Here is a 22060-nt window from a genome sequence, read left to right on the forward strand (position 1 = left end):
TTAGCCTTTGCAGTTTTAGGGATACAGCTAGCACTTAGAACTAGAGCATTAACACATGCTGCATAGTATTCTGAATTATGATCTCACACTTTTATCCCAGTCATATTAACTCACCTCTTGAAGACCTCTGTGAAGTTCTCTGATGGTCAGATCCCTCTTGTTTTGCTGTAAGCCTCTTTTTTCCATAGTACCCGTAATCACTGTACGCAACCTCATCCTGTTCCTTCTCACCTGATTTATAAGCCAGACCAGTGCTTTCACAGAACCCACTCTTAGTTTTTATTTTCTCCTGAGCAGGCCAGCTAATCAAGTGAGCTGGTATGGCATTTTTAGGTGGTTTCCAAAGCACCCTCTGTCCAATCTGTCTGTAGAAACTGCCTTTACCAGGGATCAAGGGTCCATACGGAGTGGCTTCTTGAAAGAAATATTCAACTTCATCCAGATCATCTTCATCCTCGTCACCATCTTCCTCTGCCACAAAATATTCTTCAGAGTCTTCAGCCTCTGACAGAGACAAACTCTTAACAGCTTTTTTCTTTAGGGAGTAGATTTTCTTCTGACCAGAAGATCTAGGGAGGACCCCAATCTTTCTACCTCTGCTGGCCATGTTTTTAATCTTCACTTCTGAACAGCTTTTGAAGTTCTGGCTATTGACAATATTGGTCTGCTCCCTTCCTACCACTTCATCTTCATTAAGGGAGCCACCACTTTTAATTTTCTCTTTCTCCGAGCCCTCTGTACTTTTTTGGAAAGCGTACATGCTCTTCTGAAGCACATAGTCAGGGACAAAATAAGACACTGGTACATCATCAATTGATGATCCTTCATCATCTTTAGAAGACATTTCGTCAGAAGACAGACTGATTACACTTTGACGATTCCTTTGTGGCAAACAAATATTATAGTTGTAGTTAGTGTCCATATCATCCACACAAGCTAACCAGCTGTTAGACGGAACATACTTCTCCACGGATTCTTCACACCATAAGCTTTTATCCGTTACGTTGGTTGAACTGTAGCTCTGATTTAGCTTTTTCTGCTGTGGACTTGAGTCATGTGTTATTTCCGTACTGGATGGAAATAATCCTGCTTGCTGAACAAGGTTGGACTCCTCTTCAGAAGTTTTTGAAGCAGCAGATCTTTTCAAATTAGATTTTTTAAACAGTGTGTCCTGCCTTGCCACTAGCTGATCACTACAAACAGTTCTGGCCAGCTCAGCTATTTGCACTGCCCTGGCTTCATCTACAGAAGATTTTACCTTTCGGCTTGCATTTCCCTGCTTTTCTGCATCTAGTTTTACTTCATTATTTTGGACCTCTTTTTCCTGCCCATCGTCACCACTCTGCTTCAAAGAGAGCGCATTTTTTCGTTCATCTGAATAAGAAGCGCATGACACCAATTCCTCACTTTCATGAGGGCTATATATTACCCCTTCACAAGAGCTAACAGAAAACAAGTCACGTTGCACAATATTCTCTGGGACTGGTTTACCACTTGCCACATCATATAGAGGAATAGTTTCCTTAAAGGACTTCCATAGCTGAATTGCAGGCGAGCCATTGCCATACTCTATTCGGACCTCTTCTTTCTCAAAAGCATAGCTTCCTGAAGGAATGTTTCTGTATTGTGAAGAGCTGGAAGACCCCTTATTTTGAAAGTCTCTTTCTGGCATAAGAGAAGATCCAGATGAATCTTGTTTCACTGAAGTACTTTCAGTTTCTGTACCCATACCAGAAGAAACACAAGTCATTTTTCCTGCTTCACAGCCTTTCGTTTCTGTACGGAGATCCTGATGCTTTTTTGGTTTGTTTTCAGGCTGTCTAGGATCAGTCTGTGTTTCTTTGGTCACTGTTTTTTTCCCAGGGCCACTATAATGTCTAAACCTTGTTGCATGATAAAACAGAGGAGAGGGTGGGGGAACATTAAAATAAGGTCTTCTGTTAACTCTTGTGTGCATGGGATGTTGTGGAACAAGATATCCAGGGTACTCATGTAGTGCAACAGAATAAAATGGAAAATATGGATTTCCACTTCTGAAACCTAGAGATATTAAAGAAGGAAAAAGGAGAGAGATATGCATTTGTCTATATAAACAGCACTATCTTCTGAAATAAAAGCTGAAAGTCATCCGAATTCATTAGGTACATAGGAACTGCCATGCTAGCTCAGATCAGTGGGCTATCTAGTTAAATATCCCACTTCCAACATTGTCTAGTACCAAATACTTAAGAGGAGAGTGCAAGAACTCCATAGGTTGGCAATTACAGGGTAATATGCATACAGGAATTAGGAAGAAATGTAACCTAAAGCATAAGACTTAAATTTTCCATCCAAATTGCTGGAGCTTTTATCTACTAAGTTATTGTCTATTAAAATGCCTTTTAAAGAACATCTCTAACTACAATTAGAAATGTAATTAATATATGCATTGGTAAGCACTTATTAGGCAATAGCATGTACTCTTAAAGTATGTTACGAGCATTTTAATAAGATCTGATGTTCACTAGAAGTTTCTACTTGAAATCATGCAGTCTCATATTAGCCAAGACTAATCAGAAAGCCATCAATACCAATAAAAACAGCTATTGAAAGCCTCTTATGGAGTCAGATTTATACTTCATTACTAGAAACAAGACTGAAATAACTAGATGCAGAAGGCAAGTAAAGCTAAGCTTCAAGCATAACATTCTCAACTCTCCCTTTGCCCTGCTATTACAGTATATTTAAAAAAAATCCCACTCAGTTTTTAGAAACCTCCATATATTCCCCCCCATTTTTCATTGCCTTAAAGCAATGGGCATTTGGAGGATTGTGCTGTACAATTCAATGAAGCATTTGCAGTTTCTCTTGAGCCCTAAATTGTCCCATTATCAACCCCACAACAGTAGTCCCTGTGCCTATTAGAGAGAAGGTGCATTATGATGTCATACTTCCGATAAAAAGAAAAAGGAGTACTTGTGGCACCTTAGAGACTAACATTTATTTGAGCATAAGTTTTCATGAGCTACAGCTCACACAAAAGCTTATGCTCAAATAAATGTGTTAGTCTCTAAGGTGCCACAAGTACTCCTTTTCTTTTCGCGAATACAGACTAACACGGCTGCTACTCTGATACTTCTGATAGCATGTCAAAGCAGTAGTTTAGTTTTTAAGCTAAAAATCTTAGTAGACACTCCCAGACAATGCTCAAGTGACATTTTCCTCCACTTAATATCCCTTACAATGCAGGCTTTGGCATGGAACCTTTTAACAGGCACCACAGTGAGAGAAGTGTCCCAAAGATGAAACTGGTTGAGACTGGAAGTTGACTGACAGTTTCTATTTCAGCTCTGCCACACTCTTCCTGTAGGACCTCGGGCAAGTCAGTCTGTTCATCAACACCCATTCTCCACAAACTGTAAATAAGAACAGGCACTTACCACACAAGGGTACTCATTCAATATCCACTAACGTTTCAAAACCAGCACTATCTTACAGTTCAGCTCTGAGTTATGTCAAGGTTTTTGCCTTGACTAAAGTTAGCCCAACTGATTTTACACAACATTCCTCATAGGCAAATGATATAGTAGTGATCCCCCTTATTGTTGCCAGTTGCTAAAGCTGCCTGCTTCTGTTTACCAAACTCTTCCTAGGAAACTTCTTGTCCAATTCATTTGGTGTTGTCCCACTCATGAAACAGACATCAAAACCAGTTTACAATATAGCTGAACAGACAGACAAGGAGAGCACATTTTGAGAGAGATGCCTGCAGTTTATACACTAATTCTAGCCTCCACGATATTGGAGAAATACAAAAAAGTTACACAACAGATGAAAGGCGCTTTAATATAAAATTTGTATTTCCTTCACTTGGGTAGTAATTTAAAAACCATATTTTCCTCAGATGGCTCTATTTTGCCTTACCTGGGGCAGGTACGCAGTATGGATTATATACATGACTGAGGTACCATGGATTTGGGAAAGGCTGTTGTGCTGTTGGCTGTGCATAAAAAAAGGGTCTTGTGTGGTTTGTGGAATATGGTCCATTTTCTGAAGCTGGAGCAGTGTTCATTTTTTAAGCTGAAAGACAAAAAGTGATTAGCATTTGCCACTTTAAAACTACCAAGGGACAGGACAGATCCCACACTTCTAAACAAATCATAGTATTGCAGGGATGAACAGACTAAAGTGTCCAGCTTTAAAAAAAAAAAAAAAAATTAAAGTTCTCCTACACCTGTGCAACTCCATCTTGAAAATTTTCAACTTGCCTTCATTTCTGCCCCCATTAGGAGAGAAGATATGAAGTCCACAGTAATATCTAGAGATAGTAAACCTGATTTTTCTATCAAGCCAAGAAGTTTGGCACTCAGCTGTCATTTGTCTCACTAGGAAGCCACATGACAAAAAGTAAGACAGTCTTTATGCACCCCACTTAGGAGCATATAACAAAAACAAAAACACTTCATCCACTCTTCTCTAGATTCCAGAGTGTTTTTTTTTAAGCCAAAACAAAACCACAACAGAATTTTTCCTCTTTTCTAGACGAACAGAGTTAAGCCTTCTTATAAACTATATACCACCTCTGAAACAACCTGCATAAGAAGCACCTTGCTGTCCACAGTTAACTTACAAGTGGTAAAAGAGGGGTTAAAAAGTAAGACAGTTGGCACTAGTTGGTATGAAGTGAGGCAGACATTTTGAGGAGCTAAAGACTTCATAAAAAGTAAATGACAATAAAAGTTGAACCAACAACCTGTTACAGATTGGTACACAGCTCACTCCTCAAGAGAAAGAAAAGCACTCAGGGCAGAGTCCTCTTTTCTTCAGATTCCATCTAGAACACAGTTTCAACACAGATTAACTAGCCACCATGAACCTACTGCACTCTTACTGCACCCACTCTTCTAGACCAGACACTCAAAAGACTAGTTTGAACTTTGAGGAAAGCAAGCCCTACAAAGGTAAGCTATTCCTCCTCCACCAAAGGCCTCCCAAAACTAAGGTCCATGCTGCTGCTGCTGCTTACAGCCCAGCAAGGGACTAACCACACTTTCACCTCACCTTGTTTATGGAACACAACTACCACTTTCCACTCCCTTCACCACCTGCGGCTCATTTAATAGTGATCCAGGGACCTTTTCCATCAATCAATGAGAGTGGTAGCCAATGGAGGGAGCAGGAAGAGCGGCAAGTGTTCCAACCCCCAGGGAGAAGACTCCAGGTAACAGTACCCAAATCCTGCAAACACTTCCAGGCATTTTATTTTCAATATGTATAAGAATTGCGAACTAACTGATGTAGATCACAGGCAAAAACAAAATATGATTAATCCTGAACTTAAAGTTGTAGTTCAAAACAGAATCTTTTTGTGAAAAAAATCCTCAGAAAGCATAAAAAACATTTGTGTCAAATTTTATTTATTGATTTTATTGGTCGCTGTTCATACTAACAAAAGTAAGAGACTAGTGGTTTTATATGTCAACATAGGGAATTAAGACAGCTGAAATTCACATCCGACCTGCTTAAGCAAGAGGTGTGTCTGTTCCAACAAAATGTACTCCAACGCTTGAAATGTATGAAAATTAATGATAGAAAAATGTTTGGGATCCAAATCCAGGGTCTCTAAAAAATGTGGGAATTTTAACTGTCACTTCATTGAGACATCTCAGTGAATCACAGAGCACCTATTATTCTTGGCAGGCAAAATGAGAGGAAGGAGAAATGTGGAAGAACTGGAGTCTCTATAGCTATGTCTACACTACTCACCTTTTGGTGACACAGCTATGCCGCTAAAAGGCACACAGTGTAGCCAGTTTGTCAGCAGGAGAGAGCTCTCCCACTGACAAAAAACTTCCACCCCCAAAGAGCAGTGGTAGCTTTGTTGGCAGGACAGCTCTCCCGCTGACAAAGCGCTGTTCACACCAGCCCTTTTCATTGGCAAAACTTTTGTTGTTCGGGGCGGGGGAGGGAGGGGAAGAGGGGTGAGAAGTTTCACACCCCTGAATGACAACTTTGCCTTTCAGGTTCCAGTCTAGACAAAGCCTAGGGAACTTTCTCCCTACTTTTTTTAACTTGTCTCCTCACACTACGGTGGTCAGCTCTGTTTCCCCAAAAGAGGCCCCAGTCATGAAATGAGCTCTTGTATGGACAGGAGTGATGATTTCACTCTCCTCACACCTCCCCATCGGATTGCTCTCTCCCTTACTTCCAGTGTTTCGATCACAAGTCTCACGATATTTTTTAAGCCCCAACTCCTGGAGTCCTGTGATCACGCAAGAGACTCGCCGCTTCCATTTCGTTTTCCAAAGTAAATCGCTGGCCCTCCTCTGGGCAGAAAGGAAAGCTGGAAAATGTGAAGCCTCAAGACTCAAACCCCAGAGGGTAGACACAGAGCCCCGAACATTTATTATTTTGAAAAATCGGCTGGTTTTAAAGCCCAGTTCATGATCTTTTCATCCTTGGGCCATCACTGTGGGTGTCTTTCCTCTTCTCTCCGGGACACCCCAGCTCTCGCTCCCCTGCAGGTTCCCGCCTTCCCTCTGCGGCCTCATGTGCCCGCTCCCGACAAGCGAGGAGCGGGGAAGGAAGCAGCGCGGAGACGGCGCCGCCAAACGCCCAGGCAGGGCTGGAGGATGGGGACCCACCCGCCCCCGCCAGCAGGGCGGGAATCAAAGCGAACCTCAGCGTCACGCGCTTGCTACAGGCCGCAGGGGGCGCTGTTTGCCAGCAGGGGGCGTCTTCCGCCCTACCCCGCCCGCCGGTTTGAGTTGAGCGCAGGCGCACTGGTCCCTTCTTGTGACCTCCTCCCTCCCAGCAACCCCCGCAATGAACGGCCCGCATCTTCCTGCTTCTGCCCAGTCTCCCAAAAGCAGTCGGTTTCCGGAGGTCAACAGCAGCGCTGCGCGCCTGGGTCTCAGCCCGGCGCGGGTGAGAAACAGCGCCTGCGCGAAAGGGACGGGAGGGAGGGATGCTGGTTCTCTCGCGCATGTGCGCGAGGAACGGAAGTGCGCGAGGAGGGCGGGACGGTGGGAGCGCGGCGCGAGTTCCCTGCCGCCCACAGCCGAGCGCGCGCGCATGATGGCGGGGGCGTGCGCCGCCGAGCTAAACGGCCGTTGAGGGAGGAGGGGAGAACGAACGCGCGCGCGACCGCCTGCCTCCGTCCGCAGCCCGGGTTTGACCGGATCCTTCCCCGCGGGCGCTGAGGCTGAAGAGGAGCCGGCGGCCGGAGGTTTGTCCGGGCAAATGGCGCGGGAGGGGGCGGCTGCGTTTGTCCCCCTCCCACGGGAGGGAAGGAAGGAAGGAAGGAAGGAGACTGCGGACCTGCCGCCGCGCAGCACTGAGCCCCCGCCGCCCTCGGGCAGCGTCCGCTCCGCCGCGGCCTGTGCAGTGCGAGCGGTTCTGGGGAGTAGCCCCCGGGCTCTGCCCAGGGCCCTCTGGCGATGCTCCCCGGCTGGGAGGCCCCCGCGCCGCTGCCGTGTCGGGCTCGGTGCGGCCCCCGGGGCGCAGGGTGCGGCCCCGCCCGGCGTGGCGGCTGCGAGGGGCACCGGAACAGTCCGGCAATAACAGCAGCCGGCGGGGGGCGGAGGCAGCGGGCCGCCCCCGTTTGGCTTCTAGCGGGAAGAGTGTCCATTGTCCGGGGTGGGGAGGATGTGAAACTTCGCTTTGAGAACCTCTTGGCTGTAAAGCGGTGATGGGAGCCTTTGAGGCGACGGGCGCCGGCAGCTCAGGGCGCTGCTTTCTGGTCCGAGCGATCCTGGAGCAGGCATTACATCGAAGGGCACCGATGCACGGGGCTGCCGCTTGCGGTGACGTCTAGGCTCCCTTGGTGCTCAAGCGTAGGGTAACTTGAGGGATTGCTAGCAGTTTTCAGCTTTAACTGGACTTGTGTTGATTGCTGTTTGAATATAACATACTGCTTCCTTTTCTGATGTGGCTACATTGCTTAAACATGCAATATGCCTAGCCCAAGATGTAGAATAGTTTTGATGTTTTTCCATCGTATGCAAATGATTTTCCCCATCCTAAACATTTGGCTTTTGAGTTTTCTCTGCAGCAGACAGACAATGATGGGACACGTGCAGTAGTTGCTTTTGAAAAAAAATTGAAACTCGGTTATGATTTATAACACTGTATCTGTTTTTCTAATTCTTATATTTTTCTCGGGTGAGCTGCAAAGCCAAAAAAAAAAAAAAAAGTTGACTCTTTTTGCTGCTTTGTGATATAATGAAAGCCCAGAAGATTTATTTTTAAAATTTCCATTGGTCTCTTTACTTCAGAAATGGACTTGGGAAGGCTCAACTGAAAAACAAATAGGATTATTCCTATTCAAACTCTATTATGGCTGAGAGACTATAAGGGTAAAGAGCCTTACAAGAATGTTGTAGTTAAGGTGTTGGGAGATCATCATTAAAAAGTCAGGAAACTTATAGTGAAGGTTAATTATCAAGAAACAGAAGCATTTGAAAATTCCATACTAAGTATTAAAATTACCTTATCTCTACAAGTCATATAACCTGATCTGGTCATAGAAGGCATGCCTATGGAGACACTTCAGTTCTTGTCCAGTCATACTTGGATAATTGTTCGGCTCGTGGACACTCAAGGCCCAATTTTGCAAGATGCTGAGTACTACCTTCAGTACTTTACAAGATTGGGACACACAACAAATAGCGAACTCCACTCTGCTAAGGTGAATCTTTTAATTGGGCTGTATGATTGTGAAGAAGGGCTGAGTTGGTGCAGTTGCTGTTACAATCTGAGGTCATTTATGGGGAGGATAAGATACAGTTTTCAATCTTCAAATTTTTCTAGGACATCACTGAGGGCAAAGTTTAAAATAATCTTAATTTCTGTACTCAGATGTTTGGATTTCACGTCTCACCACCATACTGTTTTGGACAGTTCCAGAAGTTAAGATATATGATGGAGGTTCTGGAATTGAAAACTTCAGCTAGCCAAGAAGAGACTGGCTGTTAATATCCTAGAGCTCAAGGAAAGATAAATTCATTCTCCCCATTAATGATGGGCTGCCAGATCTGGACATCCTGACTCAGTGAAATAAGTCCCTAGGCAGGTTGGCTCTTCCCATTGGATAAGAATGCTAAGAAGATTCACTTGTGGCAGTAGAAAGTCTTCTCTTGATGTAATCTCTGTGGCCAGTCGCCAAGCTGTCAGTATTCTCCTGTTTTCATGTTTGTGAAGATGCATTTTTCTCTAGTAAACCTCCTCCAGAAGGAGGAGACAGACAGTGAAGAAACTGGCAACCGCTGGGTAATGTCCAAGCATGTTTTAAGAGTGGTGTGTATAATATTTCAGATACTCTGGCTCGTATGATGTCTCAAAGTCCACGATTAGGTCTTTGGAACTCCATGTCCTCCTTCTTCAGTTTCACAATCTATCTGGTGTCTTCAGGTTTTAGGACTCAGTTCTACAAGAACAGACACCCTGGCAGTATCATAACAGGCAGAGGAAAACATCTAAGGCATGGAACTGCTTCATCAATCACGTATTTCTTATTCAGTGGCAAGTCTGCATATTTGACATATTGCCCAAGTGTCCAGAGCTAGTTTTAACTTCTGCATCTCCCTGTGCTCCACTTTCTGTCATGGAGATCTGTTGACATGGTTGATTAATTTAAATGAACAGTTTTCATCTTATTTAGTATTTGTATTTTTTCAGGTATTTTCCTTGAGAGGTTTGTTCTTATTGATTGGTAATAACTATATTAAAGCATGTTGATTTGCAACTAAATATAGCTTTTATACCAAATTTGGGGGTACTTTGTGAACTAGGAAGATGCAAAAAGAAAAGGCGTACTTGTGGCACCTTGGAGACTAACAAATTTGAGCATAAGCTTTTGAGAGTTACAGCTATACAGGCTTATTTAAGCAGTTACGTAGCTCAATATTTATTCACATAACTCTTACGTTTTGTTAGAAGATGGCTAATGACATACTTATTTACTAGATTTTTTTATTTGTGAGCTGCATTTGGATGAAAATTGGAATTCTATTAAAAATGGAAAACTGAAATTTATTTTAATTAACTTAAATGTGCTGGATAATAAGAAAAACTAAGCTGATCAAACATTTTTGCTTTTAAAACTGATTTATTAAGCAGAAGAGGAGGTATTCATTGTAGTTAGTGAATTGACGGATTGTTCCTGGTCACCGTGGACCAGATTTTCAAAAGTGCCTAAAGATATGGATAAGTGCTTTTGAGAAATCTCATTAGATGCCTATGCGTATGTTTAAGGCACCTAGAATACCTTTGAAAATCTGGCTCCATGTTTTTCAAGTTATTAGAATTAGTAGATCTCATCCTCTCCCATCTGGTTTTTATTCAAACATTAGAAGAGGGAAAACAAGCTTTCCTGCTCTTTCAACACAGTCTGTTACTCAACTTTAACTGAACTTGTCCAAACAAAGAAAATATTTTCTCTGCACCTGCCTAAACTGAAACCAAAGGTAATAAATTCAAATATTTTTCTGTTCAACAAAGCACTTGGTCCATTATAAAGATTGAAAACAACAGATACTTAATGCCATCCATAACAGTGACTTGAGTTGATCACCAAAAGTTTAAATATCTTCCCCTGGTTCTGGATATAATTAAAAAAGCAGCACCCTTTAACTCATTAAAATTTTGAGAGCTCATTGATGCAACATGTCTTTAATTTAAATTTTTAATTAGTTTTAACATAGGTAGTCAAATGTCAAAAAGTTTTTAAAAGAAAAATGTATTAGATTTTTTTAATAGTCACTTATTTTTAATACATCCTGTCACTTGGTTGGTTTTGTGGCAGCTTGATGTGGAACTGCTGTGGATCAGTGGATAACTGAGATCATTCTGCTTGAATATGCTATCCAGTCCACTCTAGCCTCTCAACTCTTCCCCATCAGTGCCTCTTTAGGTATTCTGTCATGAGACCAGAGACTCAGACCAGAGAGAGACTCCTCATTAAAGAAGTTGAGTCATTTGTATAGCTTAGTTTTTTGTAATGACCATCACCATAGCATCTGAGCAGTTGGATATGTATACAAACTTTCTAAGCCAGTGGTTCTCAAACTTTTGTACTGGTGACCCCTTTCACATAGCAAGCCTCTGAGTGCGCCCTCCCCCATAAATTAAAAACACTTCTAGTATATTTAATACCATTATAAAAACTGGAGGCAAAGCGGGGTTTGGGGTGGAGGCTAACAGCTCGCGATCCCCCCCCCCCCCCCGTAATAACCTCATGACCCCCAGTTTGAGAATCTCTGTTCTAAGCCCACATCTGAAAGTTGTAGCACTTAATGTAGTAACAAAGCATCATCTTGGTATTGTAGATGCATATATTCAACCAGTGCTTTTCATTTTCAGTATTCTACCTGAAAACTGAACACGTCTTCTACAATTTTTAAGATTATAAAGTAATTTTGGAAGGCTGTTACTAAGGGTATTTACGTGACCTTAATGGTACAATTACATTTCTTTATGTAAAATGGAGTCTTAACTTGGTACTTCCAGGCTCTTTAATATGAGAAGTTCTTGTGAATAATAGCATTCTTATGACTTCTTCACTGAAGTAATTCTTCCAACCTTAATTTGAATTTTTTTTGCCCTGAGATACCTTTTAAGAAACCTCTTTGCCTTGAACCACTCTTTAAAACTTTTTTTTTCTCATATAATGAGACACTTCTTGAAATCTAGAAAGATAAGTCAAGTGTAAAGTTAGGTGAAGCCATTTTGGAGATATTTAATGACCCAAACAAAAATTAGAAAAAAGTAAGAGTATATTTTAACGCCATGTCCCAAGTACCACTTGTCCTATAGTATAAATTTTTTTCTGAAAAGATTAGATCTGGCATGCAAAACAGACAGACAGGTGTAGTTTTGTTGAAGGGTGGGTGGGATGTGGGAAATATGACTAGTAATAATAGGAAGCCAGTTTCCTAAATATGGAAAGGCTAGCATCTCTAATGTTAAAATATTGCTGTTATTTTTAAGCACATAATGCAGACAAAAGAATTTTGTTAATGCTGGGATGGAATACAAATCCTAAATTTATAGATGGTTGCTATCTTTACTGTTAGCTGGAGTAAATAAAGGAGTTCTTACCACTTTTTTTTTTTTTTTTTTTTTTTACAGAATGTAAGGTACTCCTGAAAGAGGAATACAGCCATAAATATGCAGTATTGCCAAGTGAACCTTAACTTTGTCATCCAACTTCGAGTTTCTCTTCTCAACTGTAGAGTTGTATTGATGTAATTTTTTTTTCTGTTCTATTTCATAGATCTAGGATCCTTAACTTGAAGAAAAATCATGTGCAAACTAGTCTGCCTTTCTCTATCTTTATTTTTAACCTTCAAATATTTTTGTACTTGTTTCGGTATTTTTTCTAGAAATGTGTGGTGGTGGTTAAAATTCTATTTCAAATAATGGCAACCATTTTAGGCAGGAGAACTGTGAAAGAAAATTGTGCTTTTAAAAGGTATTCATTTGTCAACCAATTTTATTTTCTTTCTTGCAGCCACTGATCATGAGATGTTCCCACGAAATCTACCTCAGACCTCACTTTTGCTCATTAATGTGCTGCACCATTACAAATCTCAGCAGGAGCTCTGCAAACACTCTTGAAAAAGTCTCGAGAGAACAGATTGTGACACCAAATCAGTGCGTGATGACCTAGTAGTAGGTTGAAGTCTGAAACATTCTTGATACAGCAGTCCAAGATAACACTGCCTAATGTATCGATATAATTTCTAAACGCTACAAGCAGCTCCTGCAGTTTCTTCTTGTTACGCCAGAAACATTCATTTGACCTTTCTCCTGCAGAAAGATCCTTGCTTCTCTAATCTAGTCTGGAAATATTAATGGAACACAGTCATGTCTACTCAGGACGAAAGGCAGATCAATACCGAATATGCTGTATCCTTGCTGGAGCAGTTAAAATTGTTCTATGAACAGCAATTGCTAACTGACATAGTGTTGATTGTTGAGGGCACTGAATTCCCCTGCCATAAGATGGTTCTTGCAACATGCAGCTCTTATTTCAGGTAAGTGTTCAAATCATGATTTTTTCATTCAGTAAAAGGCATATTGTACTGTTTTGTAAGCAATGCTAGACGTACATAGTTAAAAATGAATGTACAGCCCTTTTAAAGATTGTTAGTGCTGGAAATCTGAAGTGAATAGTAGAGCACTTAAATATTTCAAGTAATAGTAACATTAAAAGGTCAAAGTAGGGTTTTCTAGCATCTTATGATTTATTCCAGCCAAGGACACTGCATCACCATCCAGCATTTGGAGAAAGGAAATAATTTTTTATCATCAACAGCCCCATTCTGGGGTTAGTTCAGGCTGTGTAATGCAGTTCATTTCCTGTCTTCAGCATGTGGAACAGCTTTTTCCAGATAAGCTAGACATTTAGTGTATATTGTTGTTTCTGGTTCTAAAATAGGCTAAGGTGACTAGGGATTCCCCACTGAGAGGGGACAGTCCCCTCATCACCTCCCCCAACACGCTCCTCGTTCTCTGTGCTCCTTAAACAAGTGTCTTCTGCTCCTTTTAAATGCAGGGATTTCTGAGGAAGCTTACAACTTCTGGTAATCCTTCATCCATCATAAAAGGCAGTTAGATTAGTCAGGCATGACTTGCCCTTGGTGAATCCGTGCTGACTCTTCCTGATCACTTTCCTCTCCTCTAAGTGCTTCAGAATTGATTCCTTGAGGACCTACTCCATGATTTTTTTCAGGGACTGAGGTGAGGCTGACTGGCCTGTAGTTCCCTGGATTCTCCTCCTTCCTTTTTTTAATGATGGGCACTACATTAGCCTTTTTCCAGTCGTCTGGGATCTCCCCCCAATCGCCATGAGTTTTCGAAGATAATGGCCTATGGCTCTGCAATCACATCCACCCACACCTTTAGCACTCTCGGATGCGGCGCATCTGGGCCCCATGGACTTGTGCTCGTTCAGCTTTTCTAAATCGTCCCGAACCACTTCTTTCTCCACAGAGGACTGGTCACCTCCTCCCCATACTGTGCTGCCCAGTGCAGAGCTGGGAGCTGACCTTGTTCGTGATCTTTGCTCCTTGCAATCTCTGCCCATGCTTTGGAGGCTGTTGTGGCTGCAACAAAATCTGCTGGTGACTGCTTCCCTCCCTTTGGGGGAGTCAGAGGTAGTCTTGGTGAGTTATGAAGTGCTTGGCGCGCTCTCATACGCAGCCTGACATGGTTTTATCTTGGCTGATACTTCCTAACAAAATGGGAATATCGGATCCCAAACTACTCTAAAGGAGTGTCTTCCACTGCTTCCCCAACCCCTATTGCTCGGCTAGCTGATTTATGAAAGGGGAAAAGTGGTGTGGGGAGGCTTTTTCTGTCCACTGGAACAAAATACAGTGGTATTTTTCTATGCAATTAGGAAACAGACCCTAATCTTGAAATTAAGATTGTCTTGAATAAAATCACCTCTAGCCTGAAAAAAAAAAAATCTTACAATCCACAGTGAAAATTACTGGTTGCAAGGGAAATGGCTTAAGGAGGCACAACAATTTTAAGGGATACAATATTATGTGACAGGGTCGGACCAGATGGCTATAGAAGAGTAATAGAAAACAGATATTAGTCCCAGGCTAAGTAGGTCCCTTTTTCCCTGGGTAAGCTAACAGGGAAGGTTCCAGAACAATCAGGAACCTTCTGGAGATAATTAAGACAGGCTGATTAGAACACCTGCAGCCAATCCTGAAGCTGCTAGAATCCATTAAGGCAGGCTAATCAGGGCACCTGGGTTTTAAAAAAAAGAGCTCGCTTCAGTTTGGTATGTGTGTATGGAGCTGGGAGCAAGAGGCACTAGGAGCTGAGAGTGAGAACACGGACTGTTGGAGGACTGAGGTGTACAAGTATTATCAGACACCAGGAGGAAGGTCCTATGGTGAGGATAAAGAAGGTGTTGGGAGGCGGCCATGGGGAAGTAGCCCAGGGAGTTGTAGCTGTCGTGTAGCTGTTCCAGGAGGCACTCTAAACAGCTGCATTCCACAAGGCCCTGGGCTGGAACCCGGAGTAGAGGGCGGGCCCGGGTTTCCCCCAAATCCTCCCAACTCCTGATCAGACACAGGAGGAGTCAACCTGGTCTGTGAATTCAGAAAAATGGCCAAGCTGAGGGCTGCCATTAAGCTCCAAGGTGAGCAAATCTGCCAATAAGCGCAAGACCCACCAAGGTAGAGCAGGAACTTTGTCCCAATGTGTACATTTTATCTATTATACATTTTTAAATGCAGTATACCACCAATCTTGACTTTCATATGTCTGCCTTTTTCCTGCATTGTTTTCTACGTTTTTCCATTGTTTACTTGTGCCCCCTTCCATTTTTTAGATAAACTGTTTTACACATGCAGAATATTATGCTTTTTGTTCTGTAACTTCTGATCTTTCCTTTCCCTGATGGCTGTTCAGTCACCTGCAGGATTCAAAAAGCTTACTCACCTAAAAGGACTAAACTTGCTATCCAAAAATTGATGGGGAATCCCAACTGCCCAGAATCTTATTATAAGAAACCTTTTTCTCTTTCCCATAGTAAAGTTGCGGAAAAGGAAATTATAACAAGGTGCTGTACTTGACTCTTGCTCATGGACTCAGTTTCTGGTTGTTTAGATACTAAAGCCTTAGAATCTCTCTGGCTTCTGGAAGATTGGGGGTTGAGTGGGGAGCTCATCACACCCCACCCATTGCCTCCTATTAGTGGAGGAGGAAAGGCAATTCTGTCAACAATTTTTGATGTGCAGATTTAGGATACCCTACTGGTAGTTCTAAATCAATATATTTGAAAATGTAGAAAAATCCAAAAATATTTAAATAAAGTATATTTTTATTGTTTAACCATGCAATTAATTTTTTAATCGTTTGACGGGCCTACTAATAATGCTTCTTTCTGCTTTCAGATGATATTTGTAATTGGCTCCAGAGTTCCAACAATTCTAGAAATAACAAGCCATTAAATTTGGTCAGACACAAATTGTGGATGACTAGTAATAACAAGAGCCAGTGTTGGAAACTATGAAAGCCCTCATAAAGTATTTGATTAGAATGTGCAGTCAGACCTCTTTCTAAGAGGTGCTTGATTTATATATTAGAATGGGAAGTTGGGCACAGGGTATGGATGGGATGTAAATTTTGTGGTGGTGTCACTCTTTCCCTATTTTCTTTTTCTTGGCTTTCATTTTAAATAATCTTTTAAATCAGATCTTTGTAATGCAAAGGTAAGGTTGATCTAAAGACAAGAAGCATTCACATATTCAAGTTTTCAACACTACCCTTAATGCTACACTGTGCATAAGCAAAATTATAACTTCTTTTATTAAATCAGTATTTACAACAAAACACTTAAGTTCTTGTCTCATCACAGCCAGTACGTACAATAACAAAGCATAGCATTTGTGGTGCTTACTTGTCAGAATTAAATTAGGCAAGTAATGTAAGTGGTATGTATTATATATGTAAAGAAAGTTACAAAACCATCCTCTTTTAGTGATTTTCACTTTTTAAAAACTTTAAAGCTGACCTTCCAGCCTTAGGAAGGGAGTTATGCAAATATTGATTTCTGAAAAACAGGGGCAGAAAAAACATATACCAGACTTCCAAATCTGAAAAGAGTCCATTGTGTTTGACAAATAGTAAATAAGCCATAAGACTTGCATGGAAGGCAGTTGTACCCTTTTGTTGACCCAAGCACCTCTCTATGCCTCTGACCTAATATAAGTTAAGGTTGAGCCATATGAGTTTCTTTAAAAAACAAAATGAGAACCACGTGTATTTTTCAGAAAGCACTTTTTGCATTTGTGTCTAGTAGTTTCTGCTGGAGAACGTGTCTGTCCTTGTTGTAAGATGACAAAGTATAAAATATTTCTCTGTTTTTCTGGCAAAGTATGCAACCATGCCACATCCGTCCCTGCTTATGGTTTAAAATGTACTCCTGGGGGAATTCTGCGCTACTGCGCATGTACATATTTAATGAGCCATGTGCATTTTTTTTTTTTTTTTTTTTGCTGCTGAGAAAAAAAGCTGCTGAAATGTTGCTGCAGTTCTGCCTTTTGCCCGCCAGAGGGCACTGTTGCAATAGAACGCAGCAGCAGCTCCTGGCCAGCTAGGAAAGAGAGAGAGGCACTGCGAAGGTAGGCAGGCTATCATGCCAGGTAAGGACATGGGCTATGGGGAGACACCATGGGATGCTGGGGGGTGGGCGGGCAGTAGACAGGAGCTCATAAGGACTAGTGAGGGAAGACAGACTGGGGCAGGGACTGAATGGGAGTGGAGGCAGAGGGGGGAGGGAGGTGCCAGGTCACATGGTGATGGGGGAGGGAGTGCATAGGGACAAGGGTGGCTCAGTGGGGGCACAGACATGGGGAAGGGGTGCAGGGACACATAGGGACAGGTGGTGGCTCAGTGGGGGCACAGACACATGTGGACGGGGAGTGTGTATAGGAACACCCAGGGTCAGGGTGGCTTAGTGGGGGTACAGAGCCACATAGGGCCTGGGAGGTGGCACAGAGCCACAAGGGGATTCAGGGCCACATGTGGATGGAGGGAGTAGGTGTCTGAGTGGGTGTGGAGGGATATGTGGACGGAGGGGTCAAGGACACATGGGGGTGCACAAACGCATGGGGACAGGGGCAGATGTGCCTGACTGAATGGGAGAGGCTAGGGGTCAGCCAGTGTCTGCATAGGCGAAGCTTCCTAATAGTCCCTCTCTGCCCCCTCCCAAAAAACCTGTTCCATACTTTTCCCACCCATATCCAACAACCCTCCATGTTTACACCCAGGCTCCTTCCCAGCAATTTACTTCCTTCTCCCTCAACTCCTCCCTTACCCCAACTCCCTCAAGCCTTTGCACTGCTTCTGTGGGGTAAAGGATATACGGTTCTGTATTGTAGTTTAAATGAATTATTACTCAGAGTTCTGTATTAATATGCCTAGTGAGTAATCTATTTGTAAAAAACATTTTGAACAAAAATAATTGAAACTGGTATAATTATATTGTGGTGTTTTGACAAAATGTGTAGAATTTTGCAGAATTTTAAAATATTGTTCCCACAATTTTTTAATCTTTTGGAGTAGAATTCCCCCAGGAGTAAAAATGATATGGTAGCTTACATAAATATTGAGTACTACATTTTAATGTATAGAGAACATGGAAGTTACTAATATAATTGGAAAAAAACTTTAAAACATTTATCTTAAATGCGTGATCTAAGGTAAGTACTACATTAACATAAATGGAAAATCACATTAGGAATTTTTAAAGTTTGAATGAAATGACAAATTTTTAGGTGTCTTTCTCCTTTTTGGTTGGAGTGGCTAAATAACTCAAAGCAGCTACTTAAGATTACAGTCTTAATGTGGTATTTTTCTCTTCAGGGCCATGTTCATGAGTGGGCTAAGTGAAAGTAAACAAACACATGTACATCTAAGGAATGTGGATGCAGCCACTTTACAAATTATAATAACTTATGCATACACGGGTAACTTGGCAATAAGTGACAGCACGGTAGAACAGCTTTATGAGACTGCTTGCTTCTTACAGGTAGGAACATCATGTATATTTTGAGTAAAAATGCATAACTGCTTAATCTCTGTACCAAAATACCTGGTTCTAATTTTTTCCTTAAATTTCAATTAAATACCCATCTGTCCCCTTTTTTTTAAAAAAAGAGTAATTTTAAAAATTATTCTATCAAGTTTGTTCATTTTGGTGGGCAGCCATTACCAGAATAATCCCACAGCCAACCTATTTCTATGGTTTCTGAAGGAGTAGAATTAAACACAATTTCTAGCACTTTACTTTTGTAAGAAGCTAAGTAAAATGCACAAAGAGGTAGAGGGTCAAACAAATTGCATGTCAGGTAAACATGGCAATGTTTTAAAAAATCATATTGTGTAGTCAAATTGCATGCATCTTTCTAGGTGGAATGACATGTTCTTGGCTCAGAAACCTGTTGCGACTAGCAGTATCAATGCAGCATTCTTCCTTTTTTGTATTTTTTTTTTTTTTTTGCATCTTGTTTAGGTAAAGGAATAGGTCTTTGTCTACTGTGCTTAAGTGGTCTGTTTTTTTTGTTTTATTTTTTGTTTTTTGCATTACAGGTAGAAGATGTGTTACAGCGATGCCGAGAATATTTAATTAAAAAAATAAATGCAGAGAACTGTGTGCGGTTACTAAGTTTTGCTGATCTCTTCAGCTGTGAAGAGTTAAAACAAAGTGCTAAGAGAATGGTAGAACACAAGTTCACTGCTGTGTACCACCAAGATGCTTTCATGCAATTGTCACATGATCTACTGATAGATGTTTTAAGCAGTGACAACTTAAATGTGGAAAAAGAGGAGACAGTTCGTGAAGCTGCTATGTTATGGCTGGAATACAACACAGAATCACGATCACAGTATTTGTCCTCTGTTCTTAGCCAAATCAGAATTGATGCACTTTCAGAAGTAACACAGCGATCCTGGTTTCAAGGATTACCACCTAATGATAAATCAGTGGTGGTGCAAGGATTATACAAATCTATGCCCAAATTTTTCAAACCAAGACTTGGTATGACTAAAGAGGAGATGATGATATTCATTGAAGCTGCTGCTGAAAACCCTGGTAGTCTTTACTCTTCTGTCTGTTATAGCCCCCAGGCAGAAAAAGTTTACAAGCTTTGCAATCCTCCTGCTGACTTGCATAAGGTTGGAACACTTGTAACTCCTGATAATGATATCTATATAGCAGGTGGGCAAGTTCCTCTGAAAAACACAAAAACCAATCACAGTAAAACTAGCAAACTTCAGGCTGCCTTCAGAACTGTGAATTGCTTTTACTGGTTTGATGCACAGCAAAACACTTGGTTTCCAAAGACTCCAATGTTGTTTGTTCGTATAAAGCCATCCTTGGTCTGCTGTGAAGGATACATCTATGCAATTGGAGGAGATAGCGTAGGTGGAGAACTCAACAGAAGAACTGTGGAAAGGTACGATACTGAGAAAGATGAGTGGACCATGGTAAGCCCATTGCCTTGTGCATGGCAGTGGAGTACAGCAGTAGCGGTTCGTAACTGCATTTATGTAATGGCCCACAATTTGATGTACTGTTATTTTCCTAGGTCGGATGCTTGGATAGAAATGGCTATGAGACAAACTAGTAGATGCTTTGCTTCTGCTGCCGCTTTTGGTGACAAAATATTCTATATTGGAGGATTGCATATTGGCAGCAATTCTGGAATAAGACTCCCAACTAGCACTGTAGATGGGTCTTCCGTAACTGTGGAAGTCTATGATGTGAATAAAAATGAATGGAGAATGGCAGCTAATATCCCTGCCAAGCGATATTCTGACCCTTGTGTTAGAGCTGTTGTAATTTCCAATTCTTTGTGCGTCTTCATACGAGAAACCCACATGAATGAGAGAGCCAAGTATGCCACCTACCAATATGATCTGGAGCTTGATCGGTGGTCTCTACGACAGCATATATCAGAACGTGTGCTCTGGGACTTGGGAAAAGACTTTCGATGCACTGTAGGAAAGCTGTATCCATCTTGCCTTGAAGAGTCCCCATGGAAACCTCCAACATATCTCTTTTCACCAGATGGGGCTGATGAGTTTGAGCTGGATGGGGAGATGGTTACCCTGCCACCCGTATAGCTCCCAAATTAGAGACTGCACACCTGCTTCTGGGCTCAGTTACCTTGAAATAGAAACTTTAATGAAAGAACAGGGCTGGAAATTGAAACATTAAACCTGTCTTTCATAGTTGTATTTTTATGCCCTACTTAACATTTGCCGTCATTCAGTATGAATCAGTGACTTTTATAAGCAGATATGCTTCCATAATCTGAGATACTATCTGATAATTGAGAGAAACCTATATGTATATCATGAGCTTAAGCATCTGACTACTGTCTGAAGAATTAATTTCTAGTCCTATGAAGTCTTTCAGTTCAAAAAGAATCACAGCAGTTATTGTTGCTAGGATGGTATGTCACAATTGTTCTGAAAATATCTTCCAGTTATATTTGAACTACTTCTGGATATTCTACTTTAGTGCTAGTTATATAATTTTCAATGTGGCCTAAGTAATGGAATGTGCTGCACTTAACACCAGTATCCGTATCGGTATAGTAATGTCATTTAAAAGAAAAATAAACAAATCCCATGGATCTACCTGTGGTAGGAAGGGTAGATCTTCCTTTGTATGGTAACATGCAGGGCAAAATGACTGCGGGTTCAGTCAAGGTGTATTAAGTGCATGTATTCTATTTTCACTAACTTATACCTGTCTGTTTAGAATACAGGTCTTCCAAGCAGCTGGTGGTTTACCAGATGTGGACTTAAATTGCTGGGCTTGCAATAGGAATTGCCAGCCACTCATAGTGCGGGTCTGTGTGGAGCTTTAATCAATAAATGCCTCCACATTCTGTATTACAGTAACATTGGCTCATGTATAATACTTCCTGCTGCTGATGTATTTTTCCAATGTAAAACAAAGTTTTAGTGTGGATTAACCAGGTCTTTATTTTTTGTTAATTTAATAACAAGCATTACTGTAGTGTGATTGTGTATAGATATCCTTTAGCTATCAGGTTTTTTACTTTTTTGGGGGGGGAGCGAATTGTTCAGGAATATTCTGTACGCTGTGTGCAGGAGAGCAGATGACTAGTGCTGCTCTGGCATTAATCCCAGGAACCACTAGCAGTAGCGGGGCGCCGCCAATCTAACATGAACACAGGTGCTTCATGACAACCTTACTAGCATGTTCAGCTGCATCATGTTCTGGCACTGTATTTTGAATGACATTAATTTATTAAAAAAAAAGACTGAATCTAAATGAGTTTTGGTGTGCTTTGTGGTGGGAAAGAGTATAGCTATGAATTTCTCTACTTTCAGCAGTTGGCTTGGTGATAGGGAGTTAGCTTGTTTAAGGGCTGTTAAGATGAGTCATGAGACGTGCATGTTTGAAAGCTGTACTTGTTCAGTGAAACTGGAAGTTCAGCTTGATGATATATTTGAGATTAGTAAATTCATGTCTACTTGCACCAAATTACCATATAATGCTTATCAAATGTAAGAG

At 41.5% G+C, this 22060-nt stretch overlaps 2 protein-coding genes across 17 annotated transcripts in view; one reads left to right on the forward strand and one right to left on the reverse strand.

The window, feature by feature from the left end:
• The window catches only part of LOC119850987, an 11567-nt gene extending 5186 nt beyond the window's left edge, over nucleotides 1-6381 (reverse strand). For 3 of the 10 annotated variants that reach the window (XM_038390035.2, XM_038390031.2, XM_038390042.2), the window contains exons 1-3: nucleotides 5041-5121; nucleotides 3904-4059; nucleotides 115-2040 (exon numbers count right to left, since the gene is read on the reverse strand). In XM_038390035.2, the coding sequence (XP_038245963.1) occupies nucleotides 115-2040; nucleotides 3904-4051 (2074 nt within the window). In that variant the 5' untranslated portion in view covers nucleotides 4052-4059; nucleotides 5041-5121. Of the gene's footprint in view, nucleotides 1-114; nucleotides 2041-3903; nucleotides 4060-4732; nucleotides 5122-6156 lie in introns of those variants that run through there. The other 7 variants (XM_043508773.1, XM_043508775.1, XM_043508771.1 and 4 more) reach the window with 6 other exon arrangements.
• Nucleotides 5130-21817, forward strand: KBTBD2 (kelch repeat and BTB domain containing 2). Of its 7 annotated transcripts, XM_043508776.1 has the most exons (6): nucleotides 6997-7207; nucleotides 10784-10891; nucleotides 11341-11390; nucleotides 12491-13016; nucleotides 18373-18538; nucleotides 19099-21817. In XM_043508776.1, exons 4-6 carry the CDS (start codon nucleotides 12847-12849, stop codon nucleotides 20632-20634), a joined length of 1872 nt encoding a protein of 623 aa, XP_043364711.1. In that variant the 5' UTR covers nucleotides 6997-7207; nucleotides 10784-10891; nucleotides 11341-11390; nucleotides 12491-12846; the 3' UTR covers nucleotides 20635-21817. The 7 variants fall into 7 exon arrangements, with proteins under 7 accessions (XP_043364713.1, XP_038245980.1, XP_038245977.1 ...); XM_038390049.2 differs by lacking the exons at nucleotides 6997-7207; nucleotides 10784-10891; nucleotides 11341-11390 and adding exons at nucleotides 6802-6906; nucleotides 12109-12224; XM_043508777.1 differs by lacking the exon at nucleotides 10784-10891 and having other exon boundaries at nucleotides 6996-7207.
• Nucleotides 21818-22060: the final 243 nt, after the last annotated feature.

The sequence above is a fragment of the Dermochelys coriacea genome, chromosome 2, assembly GCF_009764565.3.
Source record: "Dermochelys coriacea isolate rDerCor1 chromosome 2, rDerCor1.pri.v4, whole genome shotgun sequence".
Classification (NCBI taxonomy): Eukaryota; Metazoa; Chordata; order Testudines; family Dermochelyidae; genus Dermochelys; species Dermochelys coriacea.

What these genes read in the sequence shown, in the direction of transcription:
- KBTBD2 (XM_043508778.1), top strand. Translation starts at nt 12,847, where the DNA reads ATGTCTACTCAGGACGAAAGGCAGATCAATACCGAATATGCTGTATCC. An exon ending in ACATGCAGCTCTTATTTCAG is followed by an intron (nt 13,017 to 18,372) that starts GTAAGTGTTCAA and finishes TTTTCTCTTCAG; the next exon opens with GGCCATGTTCATGAGTGGGC. An exon ending in AGACTGCTTGCTTCTTACAG is followed by an intron (nt 18,539 to 19,098) that starts GTAGGAACATCA and finishes TTTGCATTACAG; the next exon opens with GTAGAAGATGTGTTACAGCG.